The sequence below is a fragment of the Eumetopias jubatus genome, unplaced genomic scaffold (genome assembly GCF_037043125.1).
Source record: "Eumetopias jubatus isolate StellerSeaLion01/CBP00866 unplaced genomic scaffold, mEumJub1_p1.0 scaffold_10, whole genome shotgun sequence".
In the NCBI taxonomy this organism is placed as follows: domain Eukaryota; kingdom Metazoa; phylum Chordata; class Mammalia; order Carnivora; family Otariidae; genus Eumetopias; species Eumetopias jubatus.
The window spans coordinates 108451717-108470665 of NW_028274816.1; the positions used below are offsets into that span (position 1 = coordinate 108451717).

The following is an 18949-nucleotide window of genomic DNA, read 5'->3' on the forward strand; positions in this document are numbered from 1 at the left end:
CTCCTTGGAAGGCTTCAAGACCCTTCAAGATCTGGACCCAAACCACCTTTCCTGTCACTCCCTCTGTCCCTGTCACTGCTATGGCAGGGGCCACTCATGCCTCCATTAATTCAGGCCCTACCCATGGTTGTCGTGTATACTATGGGCACTGCAATGAACTGCTGAGGAAGGCAGAGTTTCTCCCCCTGATCTCTTCACAGTCCTTGTAATGCTCTCCTCACCTTGGATGTTGCTCCCTGTGCTTGGAATGTCCTCCCTCCTTCCCTCTCTTTTTCCCTCCTTCTGGCCTACCTTCCTGCCTGCTTTCCTGTCTTCCTGCCTTCCTTCCTGCCTGCCTTCCTCCTTCCTCCCCCTCCCCCCTCCCCCTCTCCTCATGTCTCTCTCTCCCCAGCAGGTAGTTATTCATCTCTTCAGTCCTTACTGAAATGGCACGCGCTTCGTGCAACCCTGCCATGTATTCTAAGCAGATCTGCTGTGATCCCAAAGAATTCTCTTTAGAGTTTTTTACATCGTGCTTGTTACATAAATGTCTCTAATGCACTACAATCTGTCTCCCCACCTAGAGAGTGAGGACCTTGTGGACAGAAAACTTGTTCTATTGATCTAGCTCGTGGCACCCAGGAGCCACTCAATAAATATCTGTGGAGTGAGTGAGCGAACAGCTGAATGAAGGTCTTGGATTTTCACACTGCTGCCCACTTCAGCTATCGCCGAAGCGCGTCCTTCTCGGTTCCCATGGAGCTGACGGGGCGGCAATCAGCATGGACGCTTCATTCCAAAGAGATGAAGCTGGACTTTCCCTCAGCCGAAAAATGGCCATCTGCCATTGGTCCCAACGAGACCTGTGTTGGCTCTCCAGCCCCTTGTTTGCACCAGAACTGGGACCTGTTCCTGAGGAAGGCCACCCTTCCATAGCATGGACCCCCGTGGGTCGGCAGCAGCCACGTCCCTTAACGTGAATCAGACCCGTGTTGGGCGTGGGGCGGGGAGGAAAGTCCCATTAACAATTGACTCTGCAGCTGGCAATCTGTTAGACTGGGTGTTGGGGCTTAATGTGCGATTTCATGGCTTTTCACAGTCTCTACACAGCAAATTCGAGATGATTTGAAAACACTTTATTTAATTTTCATGCTTTTTTAATCAAAAAAGTTAAAAAGACTAATAATATTTTATGGGCAGTTATAAAATGTGCTATTTGCACATGAGACAGAAATGCCTTCCTTAGATGAGCAACCCGAGTGTGCACTGGGGCTTTGGTGAGGAAGGGTGCGCTGGTTTGGAGACAACTGATTCTTTCAGGTGATGTCCATTGAGGTGCCCTGGGATTCTCCAAGTTCATTCACTGCCCCACACCCCAACCTTTTCATGTGGAAGTGACTCGGCAGTGAGCACCTTGTGGGGAGGGCTGGGGTTAGGCCATCTTTACGTTTGGGGAGCCTCGCCTGGTGTTTGTCATGGGCAGGGGTACAGAAAATGTTTTCTGAATGAATGAAGGAAGGAAGGAGGGAAGGGTTCTCCATACTCTCCCTCCAGCAGTCCAAGAGGAGACCTGAAGGCATTCACTCTTTTCCCCATCGCCACCGGGAGCAGAAGCAGCAGATACAGCTGAGCTCCTCGATTGGTGGAAGGGCACTCCGAGGGGGTGTGGGTATAAGAATGTTGGCATGCTGCTTTTTACTTTGGTGAAATCATTATTTACCTATTGCTTAATTCAAAATCCCAGACCCAGACGGACCCTAGAAACTGGAAGTTCAATTTCTTCACTTTACAGATGAAGAAACAGTTAACATTGAAGAAGCTCCTTGCTTAAGGACAAAGTTGGGACTTGAATCCCACTTTCCTGCTCCCTCCTAATTAGTTAAAAAATATTTTTTTCCTTGTACTACTTCTTTTGTCTCTTGGCATGAGCTAATAAGCCTTTCCCAACTTCTGGGATTGCTTTGGGAGAAGTAGCACCTTTTTCCTTCTTCTCCTTTCAACTTTGCACAGCACTCCCTTTTCTGCTTAAGGATTCTGGGGATAAAACACTCTGGAAACCCAAAGAAATGGACAGAGTCCTCTAGAGCAGTGGATCACATATAGCAGTGCAGAAAGATGCCTCAGCCTGAAAAGGGGGACCCAGCGACACAGAGAGGGAGATTTGGTCCAGCTCTGGAAATGTTGAGGTTGGATCCAAACTACCTGGTGAATGCTTTTTCAGTCATATAACTGGCGAAGCCCCGAATGTGGCTAGCTGACATGGTGGAGTTTGTCAGCTAGTAGAGTCCCCCAGCTCATTACCAATCCATGAGATAACGATGACCATCCTCATAATAATCATTATTGCCTTAGACAGGCGTGGATGACAAAGGCACCGCGGGGACATTCTTTTGAAATGAACTGCTTCTTAGCCAACCCTGACTCTCCAGAGTGACTTTCTAGAGAATTAAAGGATCATGAAGCTGAAAGAGGCCCTCTGAGATCATCAGTTCTGGCTTGCTACCTTCAGACAGGACTAACCTTTACAGAATAGTTGTTGTATAGGAAATCGAACCAAACTTACTTTTATATGTTATTCTTGTGATAGTATCTCTGTTGAGCATTCGATTAAGAAATGGGTTTGATGAATCAGAAACCTAGGAGAAAAAAGAAAATATTAATGACTAGGCAGTGCTATCTCGGAATAAATACTGCCTCCTTGCATTCACTTATTCATTCATATTCATTGAGTGCCTACCATGCGCCAAACAGCATGGTGGCTGGAAATTCAGACATTAAATGCACACACTCTACTCTCAAGAAATCCTAGTCTAGAGAAAGAAGACAGGTGAGTAAATGAATGGTTATAATAGAGTGTGAAGATTGCTATGATAGAGTTGCAGGCATGATGATATTAGGGGAAGATCACCCACGTGGGGAATCTGGGGAGCTGAGTGAGCTGGGTCTTGAAGGATGGGTGGAAACTACAAGGTGCTTTGCTGGTAGAATGTGGAAAGGAAGAAGCGTAAGGAAAAAATTGCATCCAGAGGATCTGTGCATATGGACGTGAGAGAGTGAGGACTAGTTATGCTCCGGCAAGTACTTCCACGTAGCTGTTACTGAGGGTATGGGGTGAGGATGGAGGGTGAGGCGAGAGAGGTAGGCAGGGGCTAGCTCATATCAGGCTTTGAATGTCATGGGAAGATATTTAAGCTTCATTCTGAAGGGATGAGGAACCATCAAAGAGTTTTAAGTAAAGGGTGGGGAGTGACATTTTAGGAAGGGGACAGTTATTCCTAGACAGTGAGAGAGAAAGAATACCCAGAATAGTGGTATCAGGGGATGAAAAAAAAATCTCTAAGAAATAATTTAGAACCTTATATAATTGCTTATTAAAAGAATCAAATATATCATAAGCCATGCCATTGTGTCAACCAATCATCCATCCATCCATCCATCCATCCATCCATCCATCTATCCATGCACCCATACATCCAATAAATATTTACTAAGTGCCTATTAGGGGCCAAACATTGTACTAGATGTCCAGGGATCAGTTCCCATTTTGTGTCCATGCCCTCAGGTCTCCAAATTCCTTCTTTGGGAGAACAAGGCAAGGTTCAAGGGGCTCAAGCCAGAGGACCACCATTTGGAGATTGTGATGTGCCCCCACATAACCGTGTACACTGTTTCTTAACAACCTCCCTTCTACTCAGTCTTTTCCAAGGCACACGGGTTCATCTCAGTCAGTTCTCTCCTACCTCTCTCAGCTCTGCTCTGTAATTTATGCCTCAGCTGTTAATCGGATGCTGTGACACATCAGCATTTTAAATCTGATTTATTCTGAGGGTTGGAAAAATTGCAGCAGATGATTATTATTATTAGATAAGCAACAGGTAATTTTTAGTTTGGAGAAAGCACAGACTGTTTATTTTCCCTCCATCTGTCTCTCCTTTCCCACACAGTTTCCTGGATGTGTTGTGGTGCGACACACACTGCGGGGGGTGGGGGAGAGTGGTGGGTGAGAATGCTTAGTGGAGTTTGTCAGAGCCACCCCCAAATGGAGAAAAGTCCCAAAGCAAACACTGTTGCTCCCCAGAAGCTTTAGTGTCAAATTTAGCTTCTCCTTTGACCTCCTCTTTGGCCATTTAAAACATGGCTTGAAGCCGCCTGTTTGTGCCAATTCACATGGAAGGAGAGAAAAAAATATATTGTCATGGCTAGTAAGGAATCTGCCATGCCCCTTAATCGGGTGCCTTGGGCTCCTGGTATCCGATGAGTCTGGGCAGCACTAATGTTGGGACTGGACCTTTTGAACTGATTAAAAATAACAGAAAAATTTCCAGAGTGCACACAGATGATTTGTGGGCTTTGGTGTGTTGGTGGCGTGGGAGGGAGGATAAAGTACGTACTTGGTATAAGTGAGCTTAAGTGGGAAGTTAATGGTGTGTGATTGAGCAGTAATTACAGCCAAATCTCAGTTCCCTGTGGTCATGGTAAGGATGGGGGATTAAGAGGGGACAGAGATAAATAAAACCCACAGATAAACAATTCTCTTATTTTAGCCAACAACTCCAACCCTTCTATGGCTCAGTTTTTGGCCAGGGTGCCTTCTCTAGGGATTCAGCTGACCCAGAGGAGGGGCCTCTCATTTTCTGTGCCTGCCTACCCTGCAGTGATCTTTGCTGGGAAGGAGGGGGGCGGCCAGAAAGATCAGAAGGAGGGGGAGGACCACCAGAGGTTGGGTGCTCTTAGAGCCAAGGGCTCTGTTCATCTCATATCTAGGCACGTGCTTAGCATAGGAAGGGCCCATGTCCCACACTTAGTTGGTGTTTTGGGATGAGTGAGTGACGAGTCTCAGCTTGGATAACTCACTGTGGAGCATCTGGGAGTTGATTAAGTTGGACAAAAATAGAAATGCTGTGACTTATTTTGAGATCCAGCGAGAAAGCTTCAGGTTTGCTCAGGGAAAGAATGGAAGTGTCCCTAGGGGGCCAAACTGGCCTGAGAAGATGCAGGAGCTGGCCCCCAAAATTTCACTGACTGCAGGGGTGGGGACCTAAGTTCCTCCCAACAGCCCACTGGGACACAGCCAGGACCTGCGTCAGTAATCTCCCTGCAAGAGCTTGTGAAACACGCCCATGGTCTGCTGTTGAGGAGGCTAACTTCCTGGCGTATCAATCACCCTGTCAGCTGGAATGTGCCTGAGCTTCTGGGATGACATCCACTGACTCGAGTGCTTTGAGCAAAGTGCGGCACAGTCAGGGGCCTAGGCTGAGGCACCTGCCAAAGGACAGGCGGTGTTGGGTGCTCAGGTTGGCCGACATGGAACCCAGGCACTGGGAAGGCCAACGAGGGAGGTGAGCTCCTGGACACTCACAAGGCAATACTGTGACATATCTGCAGGCTTCCCAGCAATGAGCATGGCCCAGGATGAATGCACAGGTTGTATCAATGTCATGATTGAGGCTGGTTGAGGGAGATAGAGTTTGTTTGCCCTGTGCTTGTGGGTGGCATAGGGGCATGGGGGAAGATGTTTACAAATGTCATGATCTCTCTTCTTCATCTCAGTTGCTTTCTCCACGCTCCGTTGGGGAGGCATGTGGTGTGAGGAAGGTCATTAGTGTGAAAGTCAAGCAAGACCTGGGCTCCTTTCCTGGATGGGCTGTTAGGAGCTCCATGTACTTGGGTGGAATGCAAAGATTCTCTGAGCCATTTTCTTCATCATAAGGATGCTGGTGCCCACCCCACAGGTTTATTATTAGGGTTAAGTCACAAAATATATGTAAAGTATGTCTCTCAGTGCCTGGAATTCAGAAATCTGCTGTTCATTATAACCGGGTCTGTGATGATGCCAAGAGATGTAGAGTAGGGACTGGCAGGATCTCTGCCAGAACCAATGTCCTTTGGGTATCACATGAGGTACTCAGAAGGTATGACAGCCCAAAAATATGTTTTCCTGGCCAAAAGCCCCTTCCTGTCTTTGCTAATGACAGCTGCAGGAGTTGAGCGGCCAACAGATACCTCTGGCCAATGTTCAGCTCTGCCCAGGCCACAAGAAGGCCCTATGGGACCCCTGTGAGGGAGAGGAACTCAGGAGATGGCATGCACTCTGGAAGGGGAGGATCAGGCAGGGCCAAGTGCCTGTTGCAAAGGGTGATGATGCTTTGGGAGAGGAAATGGGGGTAGTGCCTGGGGTGCCCCTGTGCCCAGTCTCCTGAGCAGTGATCATGTCACCATAAGAACTCTGTTAAAACCCCCCAGTGGCAAATGCTGGATTTCTACTGATCATATTCACCAGATTCCAAGTTCTGACGGGTCTGGCCTCTTGTGGTCTGGCCAAAACTGCCCAAGGGGCTAGCACAGTGACTGCCAACTTTTGGAACTGTCACACATTCCTTTTGTTTTCTCTCTCTTTTTTCCCCAATTGGAAAGACATTTCTTCTTTTTTCATTTTCTTTTAAATTTGCATACCTGTTTCCCTCCATATCTGTCAAAATGTTAAAGGTGATTATTATTATCATTATTTTTAACAAACTGGAATTTTCTTGGTTGGAGATCTGTTGTTGTTGTTGACCGTTGGGGAGATGTGGAGCCTCCTGAGAATGTCATAAACTCAGCCTTGGTGATCTTTCCTTAATTTCTCCCAGGGGTGCTTACGAGGGAAAGGGAGAGGAAGATGGGAGGTGTGATTCAGAGCAACTTCAGGGAAGCTGGGGGGGGCTGTTCAGGGCAGCGCCTAGAGGGGAGGGACATCTCACACTGCCCTTCTATCTCTGTTTCCAAGGGGCCACTGAGGGACAGGAGTTTAATGCTGTGGGGTGTCAGTGAGCCACCCCTCCTCTTCCGTTGCATCCTTTTGCATGATGTGGAACCTGAAGCCTATTGTTGGCTCCAGCTCCCCTTTTCTCTCTAGAACAAAGGCTGCTGAATCCTCAGGCTCTGGAGCTCTGAAATGGAGCCATCATTTCTGTGTGAAAAGGACCTCATGTATCACAAATCTCATGGGTATAAAAGTCACCATCCCGCAGCTTTTCTTGGGCATGGACCTCACCCCTTTGATTATTTCTGAGATCCAACAGAGACTGAGCTGGTATTCTGACCGGACTGGGAATGGCAAGAAAAGAATGAAAGAATGCAAGACACTTACTTTTATAAATATAGAAACCACCACCAATCCATTAGGGCTCTTTGCAGCTTCTGTGACATTTGTATATAACTCATGGTTATAGTGGATGAGCTGCACCTGGCAAGAGGGAAAAACAAGAGTAAGAACAACAGCCTCGCCTGAAAAGGCCTGAGGCACAGCACCTCCACCCTACATAAGGGTTAACTTTAAGGTATACTGTAGAACAATCACGAAGACAATGTTGTAATTGAAAGGGATTCAGGGAGGTGTGTGTGCATGTATGCATGTGTGTGGGGTGTGTATAAAATGCGCGCACACACACACACACGGATATACAAAAGTACCCATACATCTTTGCAAATGTTTTCTGGTAACAATCATGCCTTTATTTTTTATTTTATTTATTTATTTTTAAAGATTTTATTTATTTATTCATGAGAGACAGAGAGAGAGAGAGAGAGAGGCAGAGGGAGAAGCAGGCTCCCAAGGAGCAGGGAGCCCGATGCAGGACTTGATCCCAGGACCCTGGGATCATGACCTGAGCTGAAGGCAGACGCTCAACCATCTGAGCCACCCAGGCGCCCACAATCATGCCTTTAATAAGCTCAGTGCCCATCTGGCTCTGGCTCTGTCCCAGGATATTTCCCCTAAAGCATGTGCAAAGTGAATTTCTCTTATTGGGAGTGGAACTGCCCTGCACGGGCAGATGTGCCCTCCTGGCTGCATCCATAGCTGCCACTGGCACTGAGTGAATCTTCCCCATGGCCTTGGGCAAGCAGGGAATGGTTAGGTTCTGAGTCAGCCCAGTGACTCTGGGAGGGCAGTGGCCAGCCTGTGAGATGCAGCATTCCTGATAAAGAGAGAGTGATGGCTCAGGCTGCGGATGCCCCAACCTGCCAAGGTCATCTGCTTGTGCAGGACTCAACTTCCTCCTTGCTCAGTGAAGATCAGCAGTCTGCTTGTTAAGCCTTTGTGCAATGGTTAGTGTGGGTAGCAAATGAAGTCTTGGATCTGGGCTCCAGGAAACTAGGTCTTCCCTTTCTTCCCTAATTTTTAAAAAATGCTTTTCTAAGGAATTGTGAAACATAGCATACATATATGTTTAAACAAATGCCCCACCAATTTTTAGCCACATGAGTAATTTACTCCATCTCACTGAGACTTGGTTACTTCCTCTGAAAAACAGGTGTGATTGTCTCTCCTTAGAATTCATCTCAGGCTGTGGTTTTAAAATAGATTTTTTTTAACAGTATGGAAGTATAATTTTTGTAACAAACTAAAAAAAAAAAAAGTGAGAGTTCTTCCCCCACCTCTGTGTGATCCCAGCCTAAGCAATATGACTGTTAACAGTTTAGCATATGTCCTTCCTGATATTTTTTGTGCTTATAGGTCACACACATATACATGGAGGGTTTAAAAAATTATAAAAGATCCAGATTCTATAAATATCTAGGATAGATAAATTCTTAGAAACATACAACCTACCAACACTGAATCAAGAGGAAATAAAAACCTGAACAGATGAATGCAAATAAAGAGATTAAAGTAATAACCAACCCCCCCCAACAAAGAGAAGCCCCAGACCAGATGGTTTTGTGGGTAAATTCTACCAATCATTCAAAGAAGAATGCATACTGATCTTTCTTAAACTTTTCCAAAAAATGGGAAGGAGAGAGAATACTTCCAAACTCATCTTATGAGGCCAACATCATCCTGACACCAAACAAAGCCAGATACTTTAAGAAAAGAGAGCTACAGGCCAATATCCCTAGTGAACAAAGATGCAAAAACACCAATGGAATAGTAGCAAGCTGAATTTAACAACACATTGAAAGGATTATACATCATGACCAAGTAGGATTTATTCCTGGGATGCAAGGATGGTTTAACATATGTAAATCAATCAGGGTGATACACCACATTTAACAGAATGAAAGATAAAACCACACGACCATCTCAATAGATTCAGAAAAAGCATCTGACAAAATTCACCATCTTTCATGATAAAAACTCTCAACAAAACAGATATAGAAGGAACTTACCTCAATGCAATCAAAGCCATATATGAAAAGCCCATAGCTAATACAATCAACGGGGAAAAACTGAAAACTTTCCTCTAAGACAAGGATACCCACTCTTGCCGCTTTGATTCAACATAGTGCTGGAAGTCATAGGCAGAGCAATTAGATAATAAAAAGATACAAAAGGCATCCAAATCAAAAAGGAAATTAATAAAGTCAATTCCATTTACAATTGCAATAAAAAGGATAAAGTACAATTGACCTTGAACAACACAGGTTTGAACTGAGCTGGTCCACTTACATGCTGATTTTTTTTTTTTTTAAATACAGTACAATATTGTAAAGGTATTTTCTCTCATGATTTTCGTAATAGCATTTTCTTTTCTCTAGCTTACTTTATTGTAAGACTACAGTAGTGTACCAAACATGTGTTAATTGACTATGTTATCAGTAAGGCTTGTGGTCAACAGTAGGCTATTAGTAATCAAGTTTTTGTGAAGTCAAAAGTTATACAGGGATTTCTGACTGCATGGGGGGGAGTTGGTGTCCCTAACTCTCGCATTGTTCAAGGGTCAGCTATACTTAGGAGTAAGCTTAACCAAAGAAGTGAAAGACTTGTACACTGAAAAATATAAAATATTGATGAAGGAAATTAAAGAAGACATAGATAAATGGAAAGACATCCCGTGTTCATGGGTTGGAAAAGTTAATATTGTTAAAATGTTCATACTACTTTCAGCTCAATCCCTACCAAAATTCCAATGGCATTCTTTACAGAAATAGAAAAAAAATTCCTAAAATTAATATGGAACCAAAAAAGACTCTGAATAGTCAAAGCAATCTTGAATAAGAACAAAGCTTCCTGGTTCCACAATATGCTTCAAAGCTATAGTAATAAAAAAAGTATGATACTGACATAAAAACATACGTATAGACCAGTGAAACAGAACAGAGGGCCCAGAAATAGCCACACACTTATGGTCAACTGATCTTTGACAAGGATGCCAGGAATACACAATGGGCAAAGAATAGTCTCTTCAATAAAGGATGTGGGGAGAACTGGATATCTCCTGAAGAATGAAATTGAACCCTTATCTCATGTCATATAAAAAATTAACTTAAACTGGATTAAAAACTTACATATAAGACCTGAAACTGTAAAACTAGTAGAAGAAACATAGGGAAAAAGCTTCTTGACATTCATTGGTCTTGGCGATGATTTTTGGGTCATGACACCAAAAAGTACAGGCAACAAAAGCAAAAGCAGGCAAGTGGGACTGTATCCAACTAAAAAGCTTCTGCATAGCAAAGGAAATAAAACAGTGAAAAGGCAACCTACAGAGTGGGAGGAAATATTTGCAAACCATGTATCTGATAAGGAGTCAATATCCAAACGATATAGGGAACTCATACAACTCAACAGCAAAAACCCAAATAGCCTGGTTAAATATGGGCAAAGGGCTTGAATTGACATTTCTCAAAATAAGACATATAAATGGCCAATAGGTACATGGAAATGTGCTCAACATCACCAGCCATCAGGGAAATGCAAATCAAAACCACAATGAAATATCACCACACACTTGTTAGAATGGCTATTATCAAAAAGACAAGAGACTACAATACAAGTGTTGGTGAGGATGTAGAGAAAAGCAAACCCTTGTACACTGTTGGTAAGAAGGCAAACTGGTATATCACCATTATGGAAAACAGTATGGAGGTCCCTCAAAAAATTAAAAATAGAACTGCCATATGATCCAGTGATTCCACTACTGGGTATGTTTCCAAAGCAAATGAAATCTGGATCTCAGAGAGACTTCTGCAGTCCCATGTTCATTACAGCATTATTCACATTAGCCAAGATATGGAAATAACCCAAGTTTCTGTTGATGAATGAATGGATAAAGAAAATGTATAAAGAAAAATAAGACGGAATATTACTCACCCATAAAAATGAAGGAAATCCTGCCATTTGTGACAATATGGATGAACCAGGGGGACACCATGCTAAGTGAAAAGCCACACCCAGAAAGACAGATACTGTATGGTCTCACTTATGTATAGAACCTCAAATAGTCAAACTCATAGAAACAAAGAATAGCTTGGTGGTTGTCAGGGGCTGGGGGGAAACAGAAATGAGATGTTGGTCAAAGGGTACAAAGTTTCAGTTATTCAGGATAAGTGAGTTCAGGGGCTTTGAGTACAGCCTGGTGATGATAGTTAGCAATACCATATTGCATACTTGAAATTTGCTAAGAGCATAGATCTTAAATTAAATCATCTTTACATACACACACAATAGTAACTATGTAGAAGTGGTGAATATGTTATTTAGTTTGTGGTAATCTAATATATTCATATATTCATATATCAAAACATCAAGTTGTACACCTTAAACCTACACAATTTTTATCGAAGAAATCTCAAAAAGTTGTTAAAAAATAAAAAATGAATGGAATTATTTATATTATAAATATATAATTATAAATTATAATTATTTATAATTACGACTCTGAACTTGATTTTTTAAAATTTAAAAATAGTTTGTGGCTATCTTTCAAAGCCAGTGTGTATAGAGCTACCCAAGTTTTTATAATAGCTGTAGAATTTTCTCTCGCATGAACACCGAATGCCCCGTGACACATTTAACGATCCTCTCACTGGCTTTCAGTTTGTTTCCAGTTTTTCTTCCGTCTTGTAAACGACGTCACAGCAAGCTCAGCTATATCTGTCTGTAGCGGTGTGAACATTTTCCACAGGCTGATGGGAGAATCTAATAAGACAGTGCCTGTAAAAGTGATTTGTGACTCTGAAAAAGTGACAATTACCAATATCCTGTATTGCGTTAAAAAAAGGAGGTAAAGTTTTAGAAACTGAGAAAGTCAATGATTTAAAAAAAAAAAAGTGCTGGGGCGCCTGGGTGGCTCAGTCGTTAAGCATCTGCCTTCGGCTCAGGTCACGATCCCAGAGTCCTGGGATCGAGCCCCACATCAGGCTCCCTGCTCTGTGGGAAGCCTGCTTCTCCGTCTCCCACTCCCCCTGCTTGTGTTCCCTCTCTCGCTGTGTCTCTCTCTGTCAAATAAATAAATAAAATCTTTAAAAAATAAAAATAAAAAAATGTTTAAAAAGTGCTTTTCTTTGATCTTTGGAAAAAAAAAAACACCTCTAACACAGTGGTTTGCAACCTTTACTGTGCATTTAAATCACCTGGGTGCTTTTAATACCCACCTGTGCCTGCTCCCCCGATTCTGATTTCATTGATTTGGAGTGGGAACACGGCATGGAGATTTGTTAAATGCTCTCCAGCTAGTGGGCAGCTGGAGTGGAGAGCCAGTACCACATGATCAATGAGCATCCACACCCCATCAATACCCAGTCAGGTGGATGGAAACTTGGATCTGAGAATACCCTGACCATCTTGAGTCATTAGAGCTTTTCACGGAGGGAGCATGGTATTGCTGCTCTTGAACTATCCTATTTATTCATTGCTTTTTCACTTCTCGTGCATTTTGCCGATGGTGGCAGATGGTTCTACAGTAGCTCTTTTGTAATCAGAAAGGCAACCATGGGCAGGGACTGGCAACTCTGCTTTGCCTGTGCAGAGTGGATCAGGCAGGTTTCTCTGGCCCATGCTTATCATTTGCCGCCCGCCCCCACACACAGACCTCACTTTCTTCAGGTGGAGAAGCGTTGCCATGTGGAAGAACCAGGAGCTGTGGGGGACCTGCCACACCTCCCTTCAGTGTTGAGTAAGCTTCTTAATGAGAATCAAAACACATCCTGCCATCTGCTAAGATTGTCCCGCGAGGTGACCTACGAAACCACCTGGGGGACGTGCCAGTGCTGCAAGGCATGCCCGGAAATTTCAGCATGTTCTGAGAATCAGGAGTTGGAGAGCCGGGAATTGGAAGGCGCTCCAGCGGAATGGTTCTTCCCTCCAACTCGCATGACTGAAAGATGCAGGAAGAAGTCTCTTGAGCCACTGGGTGACCCACAGGGTGGCATTCTGCAGGGGCCGGAGACTGCAGAAGGGTGAGGCTGTGCTCTGCTCTAAGCTTGAGTTGGCACATTTAGAATTTTGATCTGATGTCTTGCCTCCTCTTTGTTCCAAGGTAACTTGGCTAGGACTTTGATGTCATGAGCTTGGGTTTCTATTGGAGTTACGGATGGCCTGCTTCTTTTTTTTTTTTTAATTTTTTTATTGTTATGTTAGTCACCATACATTACATCATTAGTTTTTGATGTAGTGTTCCATGATTCATTGTTTGTACATAACACCCAGTGCTCCACGCAGAACGTGCCCTCCTTAATACCCATCACCAGGCTAACCCATCCCCCCACCGCCCTCCCCTCTAGAACCCTCAGTTTGTTTCTCAGAGTCAGATGGCCTGCTTCTTACATGAGGGTCGAACCGTATGAGATTGGCCTTTTGATCTACCAAAATGGTGATTTTATAGAATTAATATAATCTTAAAGGAATTTGGAATACAATGCCTTCGCCCTCCCAAGATGTTAAAAAGACCCCTAGTGCTTTTCTACTCAATGCGCTGGGCAGGGACCAGCAGCAGACACAACATCTGGAAGGGAACTTGTTAGAAATGTAGAATCTTGAGTCCTACCCTCGATCTCCTGAATGAAGATCTGCATTTAAAAAGTCCCCAGTGATTTGAATGCACATTAAACTTTGAGAGGTACTGTTTAGCAGATACTGTTGGTTGGTTAGCAGAGAGCCCTGTCTGGTCTGGCTGTTCACTGCTCTTCTGGGTCAGTTAGGCTGGGTTGAGGGGTATAAGTATCATGTATGTTGGAAGACAGGCTGAGTCCAGATCATAGGAGGCCTAGAATATGAGCTATGGAAGGGTTTTGAGCAGAGGGTAAGATAATCAGCATGGACTGCAGGAAGGCAGATTCAAGCAGGGAGAGGCTGGAGGTAGGGAGGGTGTAATTTCAGGAGGTGGCTGTTTGGTGGACAGTGTTCTGTAGGACTTGCAAAATGTGTGCGTTTGGGAAGAGTGGGCACCAAGCAATTCCCCCAGGCCTCAGAACTGTTAGGAGCTCCAGAGGACCTTACGAGGCAGCTTGGCAGTGGCCGGGTTTCTTGTTCCCACCTCTCAGAACACAATTTTGGCATCAAAGCCAAGAGCAGAGGATGCATGGGGCCTATACCAGTTCGTGCACCCAGAGTAGGGCTTAAGTGTGAAAAAGAGCTGCTTCTCTACCTACCTTCCAGAGCCAATGGAATTATAGTTACTGCAGCTGATGCTTTGTTCCTCCCCAGCGAGGCACAATGGTGCTAATCCAATGCCCACTAACCATGCACGATGTTCCTGGTGTGGGTGGGTCTAGGGGAAGAGGGTCTGCTGCTTGTCCCACCATGAATTTGGGCTAGGGGTGTGGGCAGCCATGTACAGATCATGTCCTGCTAGGAGCAGAGTATCGGATTGGCAGATGGGCTCTGAAAGTGATGTCTATGATTACTTTTTGCCAGTTATAGGTAATATTTTAAAATCCCCAACCTACAAATTCAGAATTTGTAATAATTTGGATAAACACTAAGATGTAGTTTGAACCTCAACTTCGGGGCTTACTCAAGGTGATCAGTGTCTGACATGAAAGAGGTGACAGTAAGTGGATGTTTGACCTCTGAGCAAGTGCAAAGCAACTTAAGACGGCGGGGACAATGTGCAAAGGGCTTACAAAAGCCAACTCTTTGGGAGCTAATCGTGATATGCTAATTAAGCATCAAGCCTAGTTATTCATTAAAGAGATGCCCCAAGGGCTTCTGCCAGCCTAGTTGGAATTCCCATGTGAAAGAGCTAACCCTGGATTACAGGAAATTATTTTATAATCTCGACTTCTTATTAATTTAGACAGGTGCCCTCAATTAAGAAGCTTTCTGGAAATGCAAGAGCGAGAAATCACTGTCTTAGAGGAAGAAATAAGATATTGTTAGTTTTTTCATGATGCTCAGAGGCAGCTCAGAGCCTGACACCAAGATCCAGCACATTCTCTATACTTAAGTCCTTAGTGACCTGATGTGACTCTTCCTTGTATGGCACTGGCTTGAACCTTGTGTTCTCATCCCAGAACATACTGTCTCACTCAATCTTACAGGCGCCTGGAATTCACTTGTTCAAAAAATCCTGGAGGGCCAACTACGTGCCGAGGCCAGTTGTATAAGACTGATGAAGCCCTTGACCTCCTAGAGGTCATTTCAGATAGCATCGACAGCTTTGAAGGAAACAAACAAGACTTTGGCTTGCAAAGTGAGTGGCAGTAGTGGGAAAAATGGGGGTGAGGTACATAGGAGTGGGAACGATGTCAGGTAGGGTAGAGTTGGTGAAGGCCTGTCTGCAGAGGTGAGATCTGAGCTGCGTTCTGATGATGAAAGGAGCTGGGTGTGGAAGACTAGAAGGAGGCATGTCACTGGCAGAGAGCACAGCCTCTGCAAAGGGGTAGGGACAAATGGCTGAGCATGGTTGGGGAAGGGTGAAGGTGGCTCAAGATGGGACGAGCTCATGGGGGCTTTGCAGACAATGGTAAGGAGCGTTGACTTTATTTCAAATGCAACAGGAAGTCACTGGTTTTAAGGAAGAAATCAGTTTATCAGATGTGCATTTTTGAAAGATTTCCCAGGGCAGAGTGGAGACAGAGGAGACCTTGCTTCCCCTTCTTGACCTAACAGCTCAGCTCTGGTATCATCTTCTCTAGGACATCTTCCATGAATCACTGACCTTGAACATCAAGTGCAGCTCCTCTCTGCTCCATGGCGCTCTTGTCCAGGGGACAGGTTCAAAATATTTTACAGCTGGGATGGCAGGAGTACTGAGTGATCAGGACAGACGTAAGTCATAGACACCTGGCACAATCACATGGGTGCTGAATGTCATTGTTGACATTAGTCACCACCATCATTTGTTGATAATCACCACCAACACTCGCTGCACACTTATTTGTGCGAGACACAATGCCAGCAGTAACATCACTTCATTTAACCTTCACAAAATTCCGAGAGTTGTGCCATTCTGTCCATCTGAATCACGGGGACACTGGGCCTCTGAGAGATGCTTTGCTCAAGGGAGTGGAAAGAGTTGGGATTGCCCTAGTTCCTATGCTGGTAGAGTTCACACTCTACTCATGCTCACGCACCATGTTATTTTGAAATTATTCTTTTCTCTACCTTTGAATAAACATCTCAGGGGCAGGGGTATCTTTCATCATATCCTATGCCCTGTGTCTGTCATGGGAATTGCTTGGAGGAGATGTTGGCAATGTTTGTTGAATGAATCCCAATTCTGCATCCTGTAGATTCTTCATCTTGGGAGGGGCCTCGGAGGAAACCCAGGCCAGCCACTTCTTCTAAAAATGAAGAAACTGAAACCAGAGTGGGGCTTGCCCAAGATCATACAGTCAATCATACATCCATTCATTCAACAGTGTTTCTTGAGCAACCACTAAGTGAGGCAGAGTAGTGTGAGTTGAAGTCGAACAGGGCGACGGGGCCAGACCATGGAAAGCCTGACAGGCCAAGCTAAGGGGTTTGGATTCCGTTCTAAGGGTGATGGAGAATTCTGTTTATGACTTTACTCTTAGGACCACAGGCAAAGCTTCCGTGCCGCATCATGGAAGTGAGCAGCCTGACAAACGTTGGTCTTTGGTGACAAGTAACTCAGCTTCCAAGCTGATAGAGAAGTACTCATCTTTACTACATGAGCAGAACTACTGCAAGCAAGCTTCCGAGTTGACAGCAAGCTATCCTTGTCATTGGTTAGGCTGAGAGCAGCATGTGGTCTACAGGTCTCACACCGAGTTCACACTTGGCAGCAATGAGGTGATTCATGGGTGTGTGCCAGGTTGTGCTTGCTCACCCTTCACGCCTCAGCAGAGTGACCAGCTGGGTCCTGAGACCATGCTCTAGACCCCTCAGTTCAGCTTTCCCAGCATGACACTCCATTAGCAGGAGCCCCTTAGTGAACTCAGGAAAGAGCAGCCTTGTCATGGAAGACTACACACCTGGCATTCGGAGGGATAACACCACCACCTTAATTACCCCTGCTTAGACACCTCAGTGGCTTCCAATTGTTCTGAGACAGAGACGGAGACCCAAATCTGAGCACAAGCCTTGTGTGGCCCCTGGTGTTTCCCACCACGTCTCCTTGTTCCATGTGCTCTGGCTACAGTCACCTTTTAGTTTCCTTGTGCACCGTGCTTCCTCCTTCCCTAGAGCCTATGCATACGCTGTTCCTTCTGCCTAGGACGCCCTTCCCTCCCCTCCGTGCCTGCCCTTTATTTACAAACCCCTTTAGATCTGAGCTCAAGGGTCGCCTCTTGAGAGAGATCCCCATGACCCACCCTCATGGCATCCCACGCCTTTCCTCTTTGAAACAGATCACAGTTTTGTTTCAGTTTCATTGTGCGATTGATTAATGCCTGCCATTTTCACTATGCTGACTTTAAGCTTCATTCAGGCAAGGATCATATCTGATGGGTCCTTGTGATGCCCCCATGCCCAGCACAGAACCTGGCACGTATTGGCTATAGCAACATAGAAACAATTGTTAAGTGAATGAATGAAGCCACGCAGGCTGGCAGAAATACAATAATATGTGATGTCCCCAAGGGACAGGGAGAGCAAGGCACTGGGCAGAGCTGGTAAAGGAACAGCCTGGAATCCTAAAGAGAGGATCTCTAATGGGAACTCGCCACTGGGTACCCTTGGGCAAGGCAGGCCTCTCATTTATAAACAGGATAATAATATTAACTACTTCACAGAACTGTGGTGATGATTTTATGAGACAAAATATATAAAGCATTTAGCCCAGGGCCTGGCATCTCACAAGCACTCAGTAATTAGCTCTTTAGAATGACTAAACAAGCAATCAATAATAGAGCCTTCAGCTCCTACAGGAATAGGGGGTAGGTGTGTGCAGCCCCCTCTTCTGGGTCCTCACTTTGAGCCTGTTTTCCCAAGGGAAGCTTGAGCAAGATGTGGCCTGTTCAGGACCCGGATCATTTTCCAGTTTCTCTTGTCCTGTTCAGACACGTATGGAGCACCCTGTGTTGCAGGCACCGGATGAGGTGAGAGCTTTTAAAGACAAACACATCCCCGGTGGCTCATCCTATAATGGAGAGGTTGGCAGGCTTTCTGTAGAGTCAGAAAGTAAATAAATTCAGCTATGTGGGTTACAGGCTCTCTGTCACAACTCTTCAAGTCTGCTTTGGTATGAAAGGCACCACAGACAAAATATAAAAGAATGGGCGTCTCTGGGTTCCCACAAAACTCTATTTACAAAAACAGGCGGCAGGCTGTGGTTTGCCAACCCTGCTAGTCTAAATCTGAGAGACGAATACAAAAATTCAGGGGGTATAATTTATCCAGTCAGTGTTCTATGGAGATAGGAAGAAAATACATACTGAAGGAATATCAATATTAACCTCTCCCTTCCCTTTAAATGATGATTACCACTGTCACATTTCTATAGCCCTTTAAACTTTTCAAGGGCAGATTCAACTCCGGGAGGGCTTGATTCCAGTCAAGCCACAAGTCCCACCTGTCGTCTGACAGATGCCAGGCCACCAGAGATGAGTACCATATATTCGATTACCCCATTTGTTCCTGACATAGGCAAACGATGAAACAAAGGCACAAAGAAGTTAAACAACTCTTCCGAGGTCACACAGCCAAGTGACTCTGGTCCACTTTGCTTTTGAGTGTACACGCTTTTTCTCCCTACAAGAAAGGAGAAAGGCAAGGAAAGGTGTTTTGTATCTGAGGGCAGATCACATTTCAACAGCGGTTGCTGGAACAATTATCAGCTAGAACTTATTTATAGAGCATCAT

The 18949-nt window shown here is 44.7% G+C and overlaps 1 protein-coding gene across 1 annotated transcript in view; it reads right to left on the bottom strand.

Moving 5' to 3' along the window:
- Positions 1-18949, bottom strand: part of CA10 (carbonic anhydrase 10 (inactive)) — a 534858-nt gene that overhangs the window by 16425 nt on the left and 499484 nt on the right. The window contains exons 5-6 of the mRNA XM_028091369.2: positions 7109-7204; positions 2543-2615 (exon numbers count right to left, since the gene is read on the bottom strand). Coding sequence (XP_027947170.1) covers positions 2543-2615; positions 7109-7204 — 169 coding nt within the window. The remainder of the gene's footprint in view (positions 1-2542; positions 2616-7108; positions 7205-18949) is intronic.